The sequence below is a fragment of the Bacillus rossius genome, chromosome 11 (assembly GCF_032445375.1).
Source record: "Bacillus rossius redtenbacheri isolate Brsri chromosome 11, Brsri_v3, whole genome shotgun sequence".
Classification (NCBI taxonomy): Eukaryota; Metazoa; Arthropoda; class Insecta; order Phasmatodea; family Bacillidae; genus Bacillus; species Bacillus rossius.
The window spans coordinates 23,028,857-23,049,225 of record NC_086338.1 but is presented as its reverse complement, the minus strand read 5'-3'; the positions used below and the strand labels follow the sequence as shown (position 1 = coordinate 23,049,225).

Genomic DNA, 20,369 nt, shown 5'->3' with positions numbered 1-20,369 from the left:
CAAACAAACATAAAGTATTAATTACACATAACTCTGGCAATCAGTCCAACTGTGAGAAGTAATAAGTGAGTTAGTGTGCTTCCTTGGCTTCCTTTCTTCCCTCCTGGGTAGCAAACTCCAAGACCTGTGGGATCGTGGCCATTCTTCACCTGTCTCTCTTGGTGACCCTAGTGAGCGCCGCTATCTTCTCCTTCCATTTTCCTCTCTCGACATCCTACGATTGGTCGTCACTTCATTTGCACGACATCGAGGTACACGTAAATTTGGTGCCCAACGTGGAGACAGTTAAGTCCAGTTAGACTTCTTATATACACATATTCCTAACTCCAGAATCTTCTGGACACTTTCAACACTTCCGGGAGTTCTGAAAACAACTGGTGGTGCCACAACCTGACACAGAATGGCTTCCTAGACTTCGAAGCACCATAATGCATTACCAGGAATATACCGAGCATCACACGTGTAAGGTTTAGAGGCGAACTTCACCTGAAATCGTCTTTGCTCATCGTATTCGATGTCACACTAATTCAATTTTGAGATGTTCGACGATATATAAGAGACCTGATGAATTCTTTTGTGGCATTTCAAAATAAGATGTATCTCGGTTGCATAGACATTCGGCAGATTGTAATCATAGTTGAAAAAGTATGTACATATGCTGAAGTCACACATTATTATAATCGGGAACTAAATATTTTACGATTCTTCAAAGTATTCTCCCTGACAACTCATGTGTGAATCACACACGAATGCGAATGCGCAATTTATTACACAATAAAGTTTAATCCCTTTGAGGTCCAGCACATAAACCCTGGGATGGGAAGGACTGGTTTAGTGTGGACTTCCAGGCAGTGGGGAAACAGATACGCCATTTTATCGTGACTGAATGTGTTTGCGGAAGAACTACAGTGAGAGGCTGAGGTAACCCACCCCAACTTCGCCACTACCTTTTCCGGTAACATGTAGTTGGCTCGAAGGATATTCCATCCTCAGAGGACAATAAAATGTTTATTCAGTCTATCACATTTGGGACTTTTCAGAAAACTCAAGGAGCCTGTGATCCGGCTAAAGTCCATAAAATTTCAAACTAGCTGTCCCGTCTAGTACCGAAACTGTCTTGCAGCTCACCTCGTCTGACTGCCAAAAATTTAAGGTCTCCTAAGGACATGCTGTAAGAGATCAGAGCCATCAACTGCTAATAGAAAAGCAACTTCATGTGACCCAGGCGTGGTACAGGAAACTTCAACGAGAAATCATGGTATAAACACATGATGGCACCCAAACCTGACACAGAATGTCTTCCTAGACCTGCGCTGCACCACTGCTAGATGGACGCTCCCCTTACTTCACCATCCCCAGCTCTCTGGATCTTACAGCTTTTTGACCCAGTTGTATAGCGGAAGCTATTCCCATTTTGGATCTTCATAGTGGGATACAATGGCCTGAGGGCACAGTTATCCTTACCCACAGGCAATATTTCCAAACAATCTGGAATTTCCTGCAAAGCAAGACTTTTCGTCTCAACATATACCTCTTTTACGACAACTGAGTATGTCAAGGTTCGCTAGAGCTCACATTGGTAAAACTCCACTAGTACCACGATGGGGAGGTGAGTTGCCTTGAGGAACTATATATTCGCATCAATGCACCCATTCCACTGTTCTGTTAGAAACTGACTTGCATACTAAAGGCAGCAATGGCTCCGACTCCTCAAATAATAGGTACTTTCTTCTGGAATCAGACCTAACTCCAGTTCCCGGTGACTCAGCGCTGAATAAGTATTTCGCTTCACTACTAATACCTACTTCCATCAATAATAAGTAATGAATATAATCCAGCTAATTTATTTGGACAGACAATTTATGCATACCTTATTACTGTTTCTTTGCACAAAACCTATCACACATCTGATTGACAGTATAGCTGGCACTTTTTAACATAATATTCTGCGAGGTACTGATCAGAATGAAAGATGAGCATTTATTTCTAAATGCTAACTATAACGAGATACACAATACAATATAGAAACATTTAGATTAGACAGCCAGCATTACGAGCTCTGGAGCTCCAACTCAGAAGGAAAAAGATGTTAATGGATTGGATGTGGACAAACAGCTACTAAAACATACCTCTTGAAAAGACCTCGTACATACTGCATAGCAGAATCAGACGTCCTGATGACATCGTCCTTTTTCGTTATCTCCAAGCACATATTACGAAAAAATCGCATATGTAAAATTTGTGTATGGTGAACTTCTTTAACAAGATTTAATATGTGGCAGTATATATGAGGACCTACCTTGAAATAACTGCTTGTTCAAATTTAACTTTCTTTAAGCTAGAGGACCTGCCTGAAAAAAAAACATTGCAAATTTGATTTGTCTGACATTAACTTAGGGGTCCAACATTTACAAAACTACCCATCTTGAATGATATGGCAGTATTCTAGGTTATCTGCCTAAATGACCAATCTCCGAATAGGGATAAATTAAATATTTTTAATATTAAGTAAATTATATGTTTGCTGGCCACCTCGTGGTTAGAATTCATACTCCGTGCTTGGTTAAGTCATCAAATCGATGGTCATACAGTTGAACTCTCACTTATATCTTTAAAAAATTTCATATTTTTATATTTTGATATACCGATAATAAGGCATCTTGCAATTTCGCACAGATATATATTTTGTCATGTAACTTACAGTAATATTTTTAAAGAATTTTTGAAGTGAAAACTTCTTTTGCGCACCGCACACACATTTTCTCATATAGATATATAGTTGAATAACGAAGAAAACGAAGTCTTGAAGCAATTTTACCTAAAAATTAAGAACATCATTATTTGTTTTTTTAATACCTACAATTACTATGCAATGCGTATTTTATAGTAATTTAGGAGTTATTTGACTATCGTGATAAAACAAATTTGTTGTGTGATAGTATTTGTGATAATATTTTTATGTAAAAATTGAGAAATGGTTTTACTTCTGTCGGCAGTCGTGATGACTGCTTTGAATTTTTTTCCCCTTGTTTAGCTGTAATCATCAATTTGTCTAACGAACCACTGCAACTTATTGGGTAGAAGTTTAGATTTAAACTAAATATTGAATTTTGAAACATGTTGTTACATTATTTCACAAGCATATTAAACAATTTAAAGCTTAAAATGTTGCACAGTTTCATTTCAAACTTTCATCCAATGAATGTTTGGTAATACTCCTCAATTTGATAAATTCAACCTAGGTTTGTGAACAAAGCAAAATAAAAGTAATTTCCTATGAAACAATACAAAATAAAAATTATTTTTATTTTATCCACAAATCACAATATCATCGATATATATACATATATATATATAATATATACACGTATATATATATATATGCGTGTGCGCGTCTGTGGATTTGCCCGTGCTCTATGTATGCATCTGTGCATCTGTGTTTGTCTCTGTGTGGAAATTGCTGTGCCGGGCAGGCAGCATTGCTTAAACTGCTTCCAACTTTTATTTCTATATTTACTCCCTCTAAAATGTCAGGATTTGCACTTAACATAGCATTCGTTTGAGTTACATTCCTAACACTTTTAGTCATTAAGCTTTCATACACAAAAATGCACCAACAACTATAAAATTTTCTAGAACTCTTCATGGACACGTTGTCAGAAGTCAACATCTGGCAAACAGACCACACAGCCAGCCACTGCACTGGTAACAACACAGTTTGCAGCACGCCTCATTGCGGTATTGTGAAGAAACCCGGGCTTGGCCTTGCGCGCTTACCCTGAAGTCATTGAGGCCCTCGTAGGGCCAGCTGGGGTCCTGCTCTGCTATGATGCTACCCATGTCGCTGTTTGAAGAGTCGGTGACGTCTGCGGTGGTGTTGGACACGCTGATCAGGTTCGCAGTGTACAGATTCATGCCGTAGAAGTCATGCGTTCCTGCAGCAGAATATTCCATGTTAGTGTCACCTATAGACGTGCAACTGAACATTTTAATTAACGTTTTAAGATACTAGCTTATGGCTCAGCCTCTACTTCCATGTTAGGTTATTTCAATTTCAAATCATAATTTATAAAGCTATTTATATAAATTTGTTCGCTAAAGAGCTTAAATTTAAAAAAAACACACTTCAAAATAAATTGTGGACACACATGCAGTACATGTAGAGGATGCACACACTTCAATGAACAAGTCTGAAAATGTTGATGTATATCTATAGTGCGTTTACTGGGATCGTATTCTATGTTGGATACTGAATCGGTGCTTGTGTGTTCGATGCACAAAATTAGGGCGAACACCGCGTTCTAATAGAGAATTCTTTTGATTCTGTTTTAGATATTTGTCTTAAGATGTTGAGTATTGAAGATATTGTCTTTGTCTTGAAGACTTTAAATTTTTTTAGCGCAATATGTATTGAAGCAATATCTCTTTATACCTCGGTACCTAATTTGGATCTAAAGAGTTTTAAGAAGACCATGAAATTGGTATAAAGTGGGGGGTTCAGGCATAACATGTTGAACTGAATGACTGTACCTTTAGCAAAGAGTCTGTTCACCCAACATTAAGGACAAGAAAGAGATAATAAGTACTATATAAATTGTGGGAGTGGATGTCAGACCTGACTTTAGTGCGAGATGTGTTGTAAACTGTAGTATTGCGCAATAAGACTAAGCGCGCACTTACAATATGCACACGCGTGAATATTTAGCCGTAACTAAATACAATGCAATTTTTTATGCAAATGAAAGCTCATGCAACTTTGAAACCGCGGTGATCACAAATATGCGATAAGACCCACTTTAATAGCGAAGCGATGGTCGTTAGCTCGTATGGAAAAGTACATAGCTGCATGTACTAGCGACTGTTTGGTTACAGTTTTGATTGAACAGATACTCTTCATTTCGATATTCTGAATGTGATTTTTTGTTAAAATAATTAACAATTCATCACACAGGTTTCTACTATTCGGTAATCCTGGAAAAAATTGACAAGGAAAATTAGTCTTCGGAAAACTTAGATACGGTCCTTTTCTTTAATGTTTGTCTTGCAGTGGGATTCACTCCCAACGGTGTTGGCGTCATGTTGCATCGGCACGTATCCAAGGAGCGAACACGCACGGGATCCACGTCAGTGAAACGAGGAGCGATCGATTTATCAATCGCAGTGCGCGCATCAGAAAACATTTTTGCTGCGGAAATTAAGTCACCGTGACGAGTAAACCAAGTGCGCACCGAGGCTAGCATGAATGGCTGCGGAATTATCCATTCTCTCCTGTTTTCCATGAGCGCATCCGACACAAGAGAGAGCCTACCCTGCGCTTATTATAACTTACGCAAATGATTCCGTATATATCATCATAATGTCATTCACAGTCAAAGCTTATATAGTATTTTTTTTAAATAATGCAACTTGTAAGTTAAACTGTATTGTTAGTTTCTAATGCTTATATTTTACTCGTGTTCAACGTTTTTATTCCTGAGACAGCCATCAGCAAATGTTTTTTTTTTTTAAATAAAGGTATAATTTAACAAATGTTTAACTGTCAGGTTGGTGTCCTTGTTCATTGAAACCGCGGTCGTCAAGAAAACTTGTATTATTGCGATATTTATAGGCAATACTTCAAAATAAGCCAATTTGTGTATATTGTATTAAATGGGCTTTTATTGATTATCGTGTCTTTATAAGCAAAATATGGTTATTTTGAAGTAAATATGTTAACCAGAACAGAAAACTTTAGTATCTAAAAATACTTTATGATAATCCTTATTATGTTTCCATAAATATCACAACACATTATTTTGCTAATTCTTATTCATCTTTACGAGGCCTTAGATCCTGTGCCCAAGGAATTCTGCAACGTCACCTAAATTCTGATATCGTGCGGGACAAAACTAAATTCTTTTCGCTTTTACGTTTTGTGGTTAGTAGTGACAGAACCGTTGTCGCCGGTTTTATAGAGAAAAAATAAGTCATTATGTTTAACCTTCAACTGAAATCTCAGGCAGTCACTGCGCTGTAGTGTGGGCACATGTAACTATGATCACGACGAACATTACTGAAACGTGTTACTGTACATGAACAGGTGAGGTCTTCTATTTTCTGCGCCATGCTTGCAAATGTTCCGCCATGTTTCCTGTGCTCGTGCAGTTTCCACTTACGGGGTGACATACAGGGTGATAGGGCGTATATATTCCCCGCTGAAGTTATGGAAAATAAAAAAAACATTGAATGCAGTATATTATTTTGGCGATGCAAGGTGAGCTGTTAAAACATTAAAAATCACAAGCCACAAATGCAGCGATGCATGCTGAGAATGATAATGTAATTGTCTGTTGGTGACGTTAGTTTTAAAATGAAAATACTCTTAAATTATTTTTTTTTTTAATCCTGTCCCGAAATGAATTTTTGTATCCGCCACTATTTTAACTGCTTGAATGATACGGGTTCTCACGTTTCTAATTGTGTACCTTGCGGATATGACATTCCACGTGGAAAGGTTTGCGGTGAACCACGTTTTACTGGTGATATAAATAAGTATTTAGGAATTGAACGGAGACATTTTTACAATATTCCTTGTAGATTATTCTGTTGAAGTGGAACATAACAGCGTTTGAAGTTTCAAAGAAAACTTATTTGTCTTTTCTCATGTCTCGCATTGAGCTGGATCACCTCGGATGTACTTGACCCAGTGCTCGCCGAACTCGGGCAGCCTGGACCTCGGCAGTCCCTCCGCCCTGCTGTTGTTGGCCACCCTCTCCTTCATGACGGCGGGGTAGTCGCCCTCTGAGCTGTAGATGGGGTGCGCGAACCATCCCAGCTGCGAACATCAACACACATCATAGACTCTTACAATGGAAACTGAAACCATTATTTTTTCTTACGTGACATGTGACGTTATCTGTTGGCCGGGCCCATAACTTCTAACAAAATCAACTCCTGCGGGAGTTTCTCATACAAAATGTTATGTTTGTAATGTTAATTTAACTACTTTACGTCCAAATGCTTAGTAAAATCGATTTAAACTGTGCGATAAATTCGTAATGCTATTTTGAAATAAGAAAGAATTTTATATATGTACATATAAATGATAAGTGGATTCCCAATTTCTGGTATGCCATGCCTCAAAATATGTGGCCACCAAAATAAAGTGAATTAATGGTTAGTTTGCCTGATAATAGCTGCGCACACATTAGTAGATGTTTACATGTTTAACTTAATTATTGTTTCATCGCCATATTTGTATTTTATCTGTAAATACGTTAAACTGTTTTATTGTGTGTTTGTTTATTGAGTTTGCACATGTGGGACGACCCAAGGTTAATTCATAGCAGTTCATATAGTACTTAAATTGGGATTTATTTCGTCTTTGCTGTATATCCTGCTAAATATTTGATATTCAGTTTCCTGCTATGTTTCGCCTCACTGCACAATATAACACAGTTTTCAATTTTATTATCCGCTTGCGAAATCGGAAGACGAGGATCTTTCATCGTTCCTCCTAGCATAGTTTCTTGTTGTCGGAAAAAGTATGAGAATAGCATGAGGCGAGAAAGTAAGGATGAAAGGTTCTGAGCTTGGGTTATGCATGTTCAAGACGTCTCCAGTGTGAGGGCCGATCCCGCTTATCCAAGGACCACGCACTTGGGACATGAAGCTGCGCCGCGACCACTAGCACTACATACTGAGGAAGTCGATTTTCTTCACACAGACTGAAGTAGTCGTAGTTGCTTCCATAACAAATCCACGTCGGTCATGTTCGCCATCGTGTGTTTCAAGACACCAGTCCAAGCAGAACAGTTTTTGCATATGTCGCCAAGAGTGAGACCAACCCTTTATTGCAATTTGCAGCCCAACCTGAGGGAGGAGAGCATCGTTCAGCCGTCGTATGCATTTATTCTCAAAATCAATGTATCTATGTTAGTAATATATATTATGAATGCAGGTGGGCCCAAAACTACTTCAAAAAATAAGTCTCATTCTTGGAAAATGGAGTTTCTCACCCATGACACACATCTCGCTAATACCTGTGCCACCAATCAGCATTTTTCGGCACAATTCTTAATTTTAATTTTGAAAGATAGTTTTTCCAAGCCACCAGAGAGCTGCACTTGTCCCCTCCATAAGATCCGTGCTTTGGCAGTCACCTCGTGCGAGTCGATCTTTCCTTGTTTCGAACACCCCTCAGTATGTCGCGCTGTTATCCGCCAGTACCACCAACTTCCAGTTATCGAAGTAAGCATTTATCGACCACCCCCTCGGGAATCTTCGGAACATTTCGGTCTGGAAGCCGAAGTCTCCCCCTTTCTTTTGATTGACTTCGACTTTTTAATTACGAGTCGCTGTCACCCCGAAAATACTTCTCGCCACGAGAGCAGACTGACAGAATTGTATCGTCGGCGAGCCGCACAAGACTTCAGTCCGGTCTTCATGCAAATATGTAGTCAGCTAGGAAAGGGATGTTGTTTTTCAACTCATTTCTTAATTAATAATTAGTTAGTCTGAATACCTCATATAAATAGTCATACTTCGCTAAAATTGTATGGATTTTTTAAATTATGGAAATGTCCGCGACAACCACATGTTCACGAGCTTGGCATCCTGGCGGGCTACTGTGGTGATGCTAGAAGCCACCTCCCTGTCTGGTGGGTTTTTGTTAAACTTTATTCCCTGATCATCACTGTTTTTAGTGGGCATTTCTGCCTATTTTACAAACTATCTATGAACCAGTTCTGATCATGTTCGATTCGGGCTTGTTCGCAGACAGTGTCCAAGGGCCGGATGTGGACTTAACTACACCCACCTCGACTCCTTCCTCCAGCAAGCAGGACGACTAAGGCACCCTGGCAACATGCAACAGCTCACCTTTGGCCAACGAATGTCAAATATCCAGTCCTCCAGATTTTGTGTTATATCTACAGTGTAATCATTTGATCAGTACATTCAAAATTTTATAACATCCAAAAATTTTCATTACAGGACTTTAATTACACTAAGCGCTTATTCTGTGATTGTGTCTTTAAACTTTTTATTGTTTTTGGTTGGGTTTATCTATGCCAAATGAAACCTAAGAGTAATTTTCCAATTAGGGCCAGCCCATAGATACCTTAAATGATGTAATTTTAATATATTTTAATATAATTAAATAGTTTTAATATATTTGTCAATAAGTATGCATAAATTAAGTTACCTTATTAACCTGTTTGTGGAATTCATGTTTTGTTGTTTTATATTCACTTAATTAATAGTACAATAAATATAGAGGCACTTAATTTTAGACCAAAACGGGATTTTTTGATTGTTCAGTTTTTTGAAACTAAAAAATCCACCAGTCTCCCAAAGTCATTTTGAAATGATCTTTAAGTTACACGAGCAAGAAATATAGGATGTATATCATACCAACCTTCTGAGCCAACCTCGACTTTGTTAATCTCACTCCCACACTTTTTCCCTTCCCTCAAGCTGTTCTCTCCAAGTCTGTTTCCCCTTATCCAGCTTCACTCGATATCCTACTTCACCCCTCTTAAACCATCCTTCCTCCACCCCGCTTTTCCAACACCTTAAGCTTCTTGTCACTTCCAGGTGGTTCTCCCTTCCTTGCGATCCCCCTTCCCCTCCTCAACCCTCCAGATGTTTCTGGTCTGTTCTGATCGTCTGTCCGCTTTTCACGAGCCTAATAAAATGAAGAAAAAAAAGGGGGGGGGGGGCTAATACCATTTAAAGTCCTTATTTTCTAATATTCATACAGCAGACATTCCTCTCATATGTCTTCGTGTACAAACTTCATTCATATGACATGGCTGAAATCAAACAACACTGACACATCAGTTACACCCGAGTAGCTGTTCAGAGGCAGCTTTCCTCACTCGAACTGTGGTAAACCCCATGTTGCAATAAAATAAATTCAACCAAGTCCACTTCTATTAAAATGCTCTATCCCCAGCTGAGAACTTACAATCTTTAATCGCCTTATGTTAACTCATTAAAATATTACATCCCTGTATGTGCCTGATCACCAAATGAACATGCCTGTCCAACCTATCTGAAGTGCCTGGACAAAGACTGGAGGTGTCTAGCCATCAACTACTGGATGTGCATATCCACAAAAATATCATTTTAGTCTGCCCACAGACTGGAAGTAACTAACCACCAACAGGACATGTATATCAAACTAACTGAATATGCCTGACCACTAAATATGTACCTGACCACTGAATATACATGTTTTGCCACGAACTGGACATTAGTTACCACCTACTGGACGTGCCTGACAATCGAATACATACCTAAATACCAGCTGGAGGCATCTTGCCACCTACTGGATGTGCGTTCCTGGCCACTGAATATATGTGCTGGGCCACCGACCTGATGTAGCTTGCCACCAACTTGACGTATCTAACCAACAACTGCTCACGCCTGGATGCTGACAGACATGCCTAGAAGATAACTGGATATGTCGGCCACAAACTGAATGTACCTGGCCACCGATCCCATACAGCACACAATGTTTCAGTAACATGTCTGTGATATTGCAGTAACATTACTATGTTTCGAATAGATTACATTTCATCTGTCATGTTTCTGGAATATTTCATAAACATTTCATTGGACACATAGTACTCATGTCTATAAATGAAGTTTCAGATACATTTCAGCAAGATTCGTTTGGCAATATTACATTGTGGTTGATTCTGAAATGTATCTGAGACATTATATTGAAACCTCCCATCATGCTTGTTGGCACTGAAGTTTAGAAATCTTTGTCTTTGTGTATTATTTCTTGTTTTGGCGCAGTATTTTGGTACTTGGATTTTTATATGTGGTGAATAAATTGTAAGTTTTAACATTATTTATTTCATGTTAGTTTACTTTTTTTTTGTTTTTACTTTCGCACTTAAGCAAGTACCGGTATAGAAACATTCTTTTATGCGTCTTCGAAATGTGTAAAGCTGTAGGTTAAGGAATGTCTTTTTTTGTCGGTATGCTTATTATGCTCAAACATTCCCGTGCCATATTTATATGTGCGCTGTTTTCAGTCTGATTTTTTAATTTATGTGATGCATTAACAGGATATTCGCGATTTAATAAAATTGCGAAAGCATCTAACAAGTTTTCTAATTACTGTAGCTATATATGGTCAATGACTGTAGAACACGAATGCTAATGTATGGGTTATTTATTATCTTTAGTTAAAAATCACACAAATATAGGCTTATAGGTTCCTAAATATTTTGGTTTTAATAGCATTTGATTAAACCAATTTATTTTATTCAGTTATCACCTTCGGGCTTTTATAATATACTTAAGTAAATATATTTCATAACCTATAATATGTAGTTAAGGGTAATTAATATTTATTTACTATGCACAACACATAAATTAATTATGTTGTGTTTATTTTAATATAAATATTGAAGTGTTTAATTTGAAATAATTTACAATTCTACTGGTTAAGTAATTATTTTTATTATGTTATGTTCTGCACTCTGTAGTACTTACATCGTATGTTGTAGGCCTACGTATTACTATTAACGGAAATTTAATAAAGCCTGCTATTATATCTGGCTTGTCATAAATGTAATTTATTGTAAGTGAATGCACTAGGCCTACACATATAATTAGACAGCGGTTTCATTAATTGCCATTTCGCTTAACAAAGTTATTTCTGCAATCTGGCCTTCATTTTATTGGTGGGCTGGAATTGCAGCGCAAAATAATTGAAATAAATTTTGTCCTTTACCGCAGAGAAGGTACAAGTCTTCGAGTTGTGTTGTACTAAGCATAAGCATCATTGGTTTTTCTATTTAAATTAGTTTATCTTATGCTAAATTATGGTAGTAACCATATATGTTTGATTTGGAGAGTTTGACAAAACCTAATTCCATCCATTATATTACAATAAAGGAAACACATTAAATGATGATTTATTAGATTACATGTGTATAGTTATGTAGTGGTAGCAATTTAAATAATGAAAATAAACATTAAATGTGCACTACAAAGGATAATATTGAGAATCTGCTCAAAAAATTACTAGAAATTTTAGAGTATTATTGCACAAAAACATGGGCTGAATTGTAATGATGTAACATCACAGGCACTGTTCACACAGACACTTATTAGGAAATCATTAGGATTTAAATTTAATTTTTCTTTTAAAACTTTGCTTTAAATGTGTTATTATACAATGTCATGGGCCTCTTTGCATTAACCAGACACCATTAAATTGATTATTAGGAATGTAAATAGCATGTTAAGAAATTCCCAGTGAAGAAGTATTCCTGCTTAATAAGTTTGAAAAAAAAATGCATAGGTTGCAATACCAATTTGTCCATTTTAAGATGATTTCAGTTTTGAAATTTATCATTGGCATCAGAAACTTTTTTTTTCTGTTTGCATGGTAATTTAAAAATAAATAATGTAACAACTTAGTGTCTACATGTTTAAAAATATCACATACATGTCATAATTGACCTGAAACAAGTTAAAAATAATTGTTTTTTCTTCTTCTTTTTTTCAGCAAAAATCTCCAAGAACATCTGCATAGAGAGTCAGTTAAAAGTTTCATGTATTGTGTATATTATTTATATATATATATATAGTTTTTTTTATTAAAGTCTACTTCTCAGACTACGTTGTTATTTGTTATTGAAAATACCCCTTTGCATCTTTGCCTCTATTGTTAAGTATTCAAATGGAAAGAACCTGGTTTGACCTGGTGTGGCTTTCTGATTATGGTTATACATGGTTCTTAACTTACTTCAGGTGCATTCTTGGCTGGTTTCATAACATAGATCATAGAAGTTACAATCCAAAACCCTATTGTCTGTTTGAATAAGTTTCTCTATCTCTAATGACTTCATTGTTGACGAGTTAGGCCAAACTAGCTACCTTCTATTTTGTACAAAGTATAACTCGCCATTCATATTATTTTAAAATTTTGTACTGCATATTACAAAATTATTTATATTATTTGTTTACAATAAATTTGTGATCTCATTTGAGTATAGTTTGTGTGGAAGTACTGTTGTGTTAGTATTATTTTGTGTATTTACTTTGAAAATTTGGATTTTAGAGCCCCTATACACTATTGCCATATTGTATTTGTTGTTTTATCCTTATTTAGTCAATTTGGTAGTATTAAAATACAAATATAAAACCTAGCTTAATCCACGAACTTTAGGTAGATTAACATGCTATCTATAGAAAAAATTAAGGAAACCAGATTTTTTATGGACTGCCACTATTGTATCTTCAGCAAGTCACTGGCCACTCAATGTTAGGGAAGCTGGATCAATTTGAGCTCTTGTCTGATACAATAAGTCTTTCAATTAGGGAAAGTGACATTGCAATGTTAAAGAGTATTTCTCATTGCACATTTGTTTCATTCCCATTTATATTCCACTACTACACCACCATCTCACTTCATTTAGGCTGGTCAGACAAGTTTTTTGTTTAGTGAGGACAGCCGATTCTAGTCCAGTCTCATTTATGTTGAGCTTGTGTGAAATGGAAAACAATATGTCGATTATAAAGCTATATGATGAAATTGTATTAAGACTGCATTGTTTCATATTTAGACCCTCTGTAAATTAGTATATGTGTGTTTAAGAAGAAAAAGACATTAATTATAACATAAAATTGTTACATGTCTTTTGAGGGTTTTCAAGCGCACATTTTTCTTGCAAATGTCCAAAAAACAAGCACCAGCCATATATACTAACTATAGCATTAAATAAGGAGAAAAGTACATCACAATACGAGCACAGGTCAAGTCTCATGGCTGTTCATTATGTTAATACCGGTTTCCTGTGCAACATACAAGTAGGAATTTTATATTATAATATGTTAGTGTATTGTATATAGGTATATTATTTTTTTATTTCTATAACATTTGTTTGAGGTTGAATGCGATTTTTTTTCTTGTGTGTATCAAGTATTTTAAGTTAATGTAATACCACATGATTATCTAGACCACTGATACCGTACACAATAACAGTGCCGTGATTTTTGAGAATGTCAACATCTGGAATGCAATAGAAAACCATACCCAAATTCTTAAGACATTGTTCAAATACAGATAAAGACATCGATGGACAAGTGCTCATTTATGATACTCAAAAACAAACTTGAAGTGGCCATAACACATTGGGTTGTGAAAATTATATTTTAAAATGCTCAGTAATCATGTCTCCTATGCAAGTGGGGTTTGGTTGTTATGGATTAAGTAAATATTAGCATACTTTCTGTGCTGAGCATAAGGAGATCACATCCAGATAGCTTGGGGAGCCTCAATTTAATTTATTCATTACAAGATGACATTGTCATTGTATTTAATAATGGAACCTTTGTGCATTAGCTTGTCCCTTTTTCCCCATGTACTGATGTAGATGCATGCCTGCCTGCCACTATATCACATTCAAATTCCCCATTAAAATAAAATGCAATGGACAGGAACCATGGACACCAATGCTGGGCTACCTATTACATTCATGTAAGTTTCATTCACTTTGCAAGCATACTGAAGACTTATTTAAATTTTACTTTTATAACCATAATTTGTTTTTAGAATAATAAAATAGTTTGTAAAATTAATGTTAGGCAAGTCTGGTACGCTGACCTGGGAAAACATCTGATGTCTTTATTAATTAAATTATTTCTTTAACTTGGTTCATATATATATATATATATATGAATCCAACAATTCAGGTAAATTAATGAAACCATATTCTCCACCCTACTGAGCTTAATTTATAATTTATATACATATATATATATATATATATATATATATATAAATTATAAATTAAGCTCAGTAGGGTGGAGAATATGGTTTCATTAATTTACCTGAATTGTTGGATTTTGTCGGCAGGCCTTTTTAATCTTACATTAGAAATTATAAGTAAATTTTTAATTATTGTACAAGCCAAATTATTAAGTAATATAATCAATTATCATTACATTAAAAACGACAAAAATTTACATTCTATGCCCTACCAGAGCACATCTTTAAAATAATTTCAAACAAAATAATATTACAATATCTATTTTTTTATATAATCAAAAAATGACACATTACTATGGACAAGCAAAACTTGACGAAAACAAGAAGATACGAACAAGATCATATCAATCCACCGATTAACACTTTCTAAGGGTGTGGTCAAGGGGCATTATGCAAAAAGTGATCAAGAGGAAGTGTACGAGGGAATGCTGTGATGAATTGGAACACAGTCACTGCACTTCACTGCAACTAGCTGACCAATGCAGCTGTAACATTATGGTATCTGTTAAAGTGCAATACTCTTTTAAATTATAAATATACCCTCAGTCATCCTAATTTCCAGAGGTATTTTGGGTCACATGATACATTTTATATGTATTTCAGAACATTTATGGACATATTTCGGTTAAATGTTTCAGAAATATTGTCGCGGTGGAAACATTTCAGAAACATTACCATTTGATGTTGCAGGGAGGTTTCATTGAAACATTTAAGAAACATTACCATTTGATGTTGCAGGGAGGTTTCATTGAAATATTTCACAGGGCGGACATTTTGACGTTTCTGAAATATATCCGAGATGTTTCAGGTAGGTTGCGAAATGTTTCAAACATGTTACAATGTTTCAAAAGTTATATTTCTGAAACATATCTGTAACATTTTGTGCTGTATGGGATTACATGCTTGGCTACAGAATAGACACTGAATAGTCGTGTTATCCTGACCACAGACTGGAAGAGCCTTACACACAACTGGACGAGACTAGCCCACAAAATAAATGTGGGTAGTATATATTCGTATGTCCTGCGGCTGGCTTCTGGCTGCAGTGCGAGGTGCCGGTCCGCCATCTTAGATTGTGATGTCATGGCGGCCATATTCGTGTCGAAGTACTTCTTCTCGTGAAGTCTATCATTTCTTCTTAGGAAAAATACCTTTATGCAGTAACCACAGTATTGTCCATACGATACAGATACAGGCAACGAACAAGGATACATGTTATCTTCTGCGACTAATATCAGATGCGAACTGAGAGTTTTATATTGAGACATTTACTTAAATATAGCTTTTAATATTTCGTCAGAGAGAGTTAATTTGACATTTAGAAAGACTCATGGGCAAGTATTTCTGTTTTTCAAAAACAGATGACACCATATGTTACATGGAGATAGGTATTATTCATTTTTCATGTGGGATGCAGGGTGTCTACTCACGATCGTAAGAGAAGGATGACTTCGCTAGATATCAATGAGAAGGAAGTTCGTATTGCAGTGTAGTGATTCTCAGCTGTATTAAGGCATATAATGTGACTGAGAAATGGATATTTTCCTGTTGTAGTTGCTGATTCAGTAACAGAAATTCAAGAATTAAATGTAAATCTGAATAAAATTGCATGTCTCATCATGTAAAAATCTTCATTCATAGATAGATTTCGCAGAAATAACCAGAAGCAATCGGAGAACATCAGCATAAGTCTCGCCAATAATCAAAGCACATGGAGAAAGACCACCAAAATATTGAGCCGAATAATCATGAGTACACGGAGAAAACTAACGCGTTTTCTAAATCAAGAGTAGTGAATAAAAAAGTAATACATTAAAAATACAACTAAAAATAATAATAACATGTAAAAAATACAAAATTTCTGGCTTTTTCTAAAACTCTAACCTTGCTGAACAAGGGAGGAGTTCACAAGCTTACAAAAACTTTTTTTAAGAGTTTATTTTTTTATTTTTTTTAGGTTTTATTATTTATTGTGATTAGCTGATATTGATTTAGGAAAACAAGAGATCGTTTTCTTTGTGTGCTCCTGATTCTTACTGGCGAGACTCCTGCAGATGTTGTCCAATTGCTTCTGGTTATTTATGAGAAATCAATCTCTGCATGAAGAATTTGTTACCCAACGAGCAATGTAATCTTACTCACATTTACATTTAATTAGTGAATTTATGTTACTAAATTAGAAAAAAAAATTATCAGGTGTAACTCAAAAAAAAAAAATCCATCACTTAGTCTAGTAATATGACTTAATACTGACCAGAAAATTTGAAATAATTGGCACAAAGTTATTTTTCCTCTAAAACCTCTAATATGAACTTTGTTAGCCCATTGTATATCCTGATAAAATCTTTCCTACTAGATTGCAGCTATGTTTTCCCCGCACCGCAAACGAGAGCATGCGATGGTTTCACCAGCTTAGCATAAGCATAATAAATTTTTCTTCCCGCCACAGGCAACAAATGCGACGGTAACAGTTTCGTGACCAAGTGTGCTTTTCTTAGCGTCCTCCCAGGGCAGCCCCGTTCCCAGAATTCAGCTTAGATAAGCAGCTCCAGAAATGCTCCATTATAAAATTCGAGGCCTGTCAGGCATGTATCGAGATAGCAGATCCCCCCCCCCCCCCCTTCTCCACAACCTTCCCCTCCCGGATCATATATTACATTAACTTCCCATGGTGCAGTGACCCTGACCACTTAAAGTCTCCTCGCTGGTTGACGAGAGGCCTATATTCACCATATTGTGGCTAAGACATTAAACATTCCCTCTCCTACTTCCCTATAGGTAGCAATAGAAGGATGGCTTCGCTAGACATCAAGGAGAAGGAAGTTCGTAGCCTATAGCATTAAAGTGATTTTCAGCCGTATTAAAACATCTTATTTGACATGAATAATGGCTATTTTCCTGTTTGAAATTGTCCCGATAAAAATATTGTAGTTTCTGATTTAGTAATAGAAATTCACTAATTAAAAGTGAATCCGAATAAAATTTAACTGCCGTAGAGAGCAGCACTGTCGCTCCCCTTAAAGGCTCTTCACCCTGCCCTCTGAAGAGACATCGGGAACTAATGCCAAGTCTAATCCTCCTGCGCTGCGTTAGAGCTCAGTGCTTTCCCTCCAGATGCCTCTGAACTGTAGGCCACCACATAGCAATCCCGGCTCTTGGTAAATCAGAGGGTGACTTCCAAATATCTCTAGTCCCTTGGGCTACTCGCGCGAAATTTAACCTAGGGCCCTTCAAATATTCGCATTAGGTCATCCGTTGTAATTACGAACGCAATTATGTGCGGTGCACTAACCACAACAGCCGATATTTTTATTTAAGTCACGGGAACGACCTTTTTTTTTTTAAAAAAAAAGAGAGATTTAATTCCCCCACGAGTCCGGGAGTGATCCCACGTGTAGTTATTTTGTAATTATCATTAGTAGCCTTCTAATAAATAGTTTATCAGTATGACTCGGGAGTGTCTTTCACGAGTGCTGCGTATCTTCGGAGCAAGTGATCTCATTTTTACCATCCCCTGCATAATGGTGAGTAAATAATTTGACACTTTCGGTACCAGTTAACTTTTTATAAAATTGTTACCCCGTTTTCCCGAGCCCTTTGTCTTTACTACTCCATTTTTTTATTTTATTACAGACCACTGGACATCTTTTTCTGTTTGGTTCCAGTAGGGGTCCCAGAGTCGGTCCAGCTAGTTCAACCCCTAGCACCAAGATTAACATATACTCCGGCTTGTAAAACAAGAATTAAAGCCATAGCTGTCACTTCAACCCGCTTCAACCGGCATTTGTTAACCGCCAGTGATGTGTCACTAGAATATAACTTTTTTTTGGTGTCTTGTACAAAACGTAAAGTTTGTAATTTAAAAATACAAGAAACAATTTATTTCTTAACTCTAAATAATAAAAAAATATATATATAAAATGGGCACATAAACAATACAAAGATTCATGTTAGCATAAGATACTTCATGCTGTGGGTGCATAACCTAGGGATTTCGTTCCCTCGCCTCAATGGTTCAACCCAACTGTTCAGTTTGATGATTTCACCCTCCACATCTGCTCTCCTTCCAAATGTAGTTTTGTTTCTCCACCGCAGCTCTAGCATCCTCTGTGATACTTATATTTAAGGATTTGTCGGCCTTTGCCTCGAACTATTCATGCCAGTCTGTCTGCCGGTCTGTCTGCTACTGTCTTCGCAATATGTTGTCTGGGTCATTCTGTTGCAGTTCGGTGAGGCGCTATACAACTCTGGTCAGTATCGGTGATGACGCTTACACCATGTACGTGAAGTTACTTTAAGTATGTTGCACATTGAGGCTGTGCTCAGCTTGTAACATGTTTGCTAAACTCTTTAGTTCTCAGTTTGTTTGGCCACTGTGTAATTCTGCATGAACCTTAACTGCCTTTGGTTTTTTGATATGGGCTGTAATTTTGTGTCATGCCATGCTGCCAGTCGCATTCTACTGGAGTTTGCATTGCCACTTTGATGGTATTTTATTTACTTCCTTGTAATAATAACTTCCTTTCATGCTGCCCCAATAAAAGTTATTTATGCTTAATTATATTGTTTGTCTCATTGCCCTGTAATTTTAACTTGTCCTTTTGTGCGAGCCTATATCGTGTTTGGGCAGAATGTATTGTGCCGCCAACTAGTATTTTCGACACAATTATAAATTTGAATTTTTTTCAAAAATTAATTAATGTCAGACTCGTCTCCTCAAATTTTCTCAGCTCTACCATTCAATGACCCAGCAGGACGATCCTTTTATTCACGCCTTGGCGCATGGTCGTCTCCTGTAATTCACCCCCGAATCGTGACGAGAACTGCTGAGCCCTGAAAGCTCTCAAGACTGGCCAGTTTCTAGACCTCGCCTGACGCGAGCACTTCATGGAATGATGGCGAATCATATTCGCCAAAGTAAAGTCATGCCTCCAGGTCCTGTAGACCGCCTTTCCCACTGTCATCAGCAACCACACACCCCCACATCTCCAAGTTTTCCTGGGAACACCGCCCCCATGACAGTAGTACATGAAGTACATACTTATGCCATCTAGCTGTAGCTTTGTGAATCACTTCCCCTGGGAGTTTGAACGACCGCAGAATGCCAGCCCTCTGGCATCTCCTGCAGTAACCAGTTCACGTAGTTCCTCCCCAGGCCACCAGAGCACTTGCTCAGTCCTCTCCATAAGCCCAATACTGCTACCAGCGAGTCGACCTCTACTCAGTTCAGCCACACCTCAGTAGGTCGCGCTGGCATCGGGCAGTACCACCCACTTCGAGATATCGAAGTATGCCTTCCTCGACAAGCACCTCGGTAATGTTCGGAACCTTTCAGTTCGAGAGCCGAAACATTTAATTACGGGTCTCGGCCACCCCAAGCCCACTGTGCGTCACGATTCTGGATTGACTGCATCAACGGGACACCTCGCCATGTTTTTCCCTTAAGGTGTGATCAGATTAGACAAGGGATGTTTCCCACCATAGAAGTCTTTAGGCGTTAGTCAGTCCACGTAAATCTAGCTAAAGTAGTAGTATGTAATAGTTCCTCCTGGGACAGGGTCAGGGTGTGGAGCGGGAGCCATGGAGCCTG

General features: G+C 37.2%; 1 protein-coding gene across 1 annotated transcript in view; it reads right to left on the bottom strand.

Annotated features, from left to right (window-relative positions):
* Positions 1-1,324: 1,324 nt before the first annotated feature.
* LOC134536431 (myrosinase 1-like) overlaps positions 1,325-20,369 on the bottom strand; it is a 96,777-nt gene continuing 77,732 nt past the window's right edge. The window contains exons 7-9 of the mRNA XM_063376146.1: positions 6,667-6,814; positions 3,778-3,935; positions 1,325-1,498 (exon numbers count right to left, since the gene is read on the bottom strand). Coding sequence (XP_063232216.1) covers positions 1,325-1,498; positions 3,778-3,935; positions 6,667-6,814 — 480 coding nt within the window. The remainder of the gene's footprint in view (positions 1,499-3,777; positions 3,936-6,666; positions 6,815-20,369) is intronic.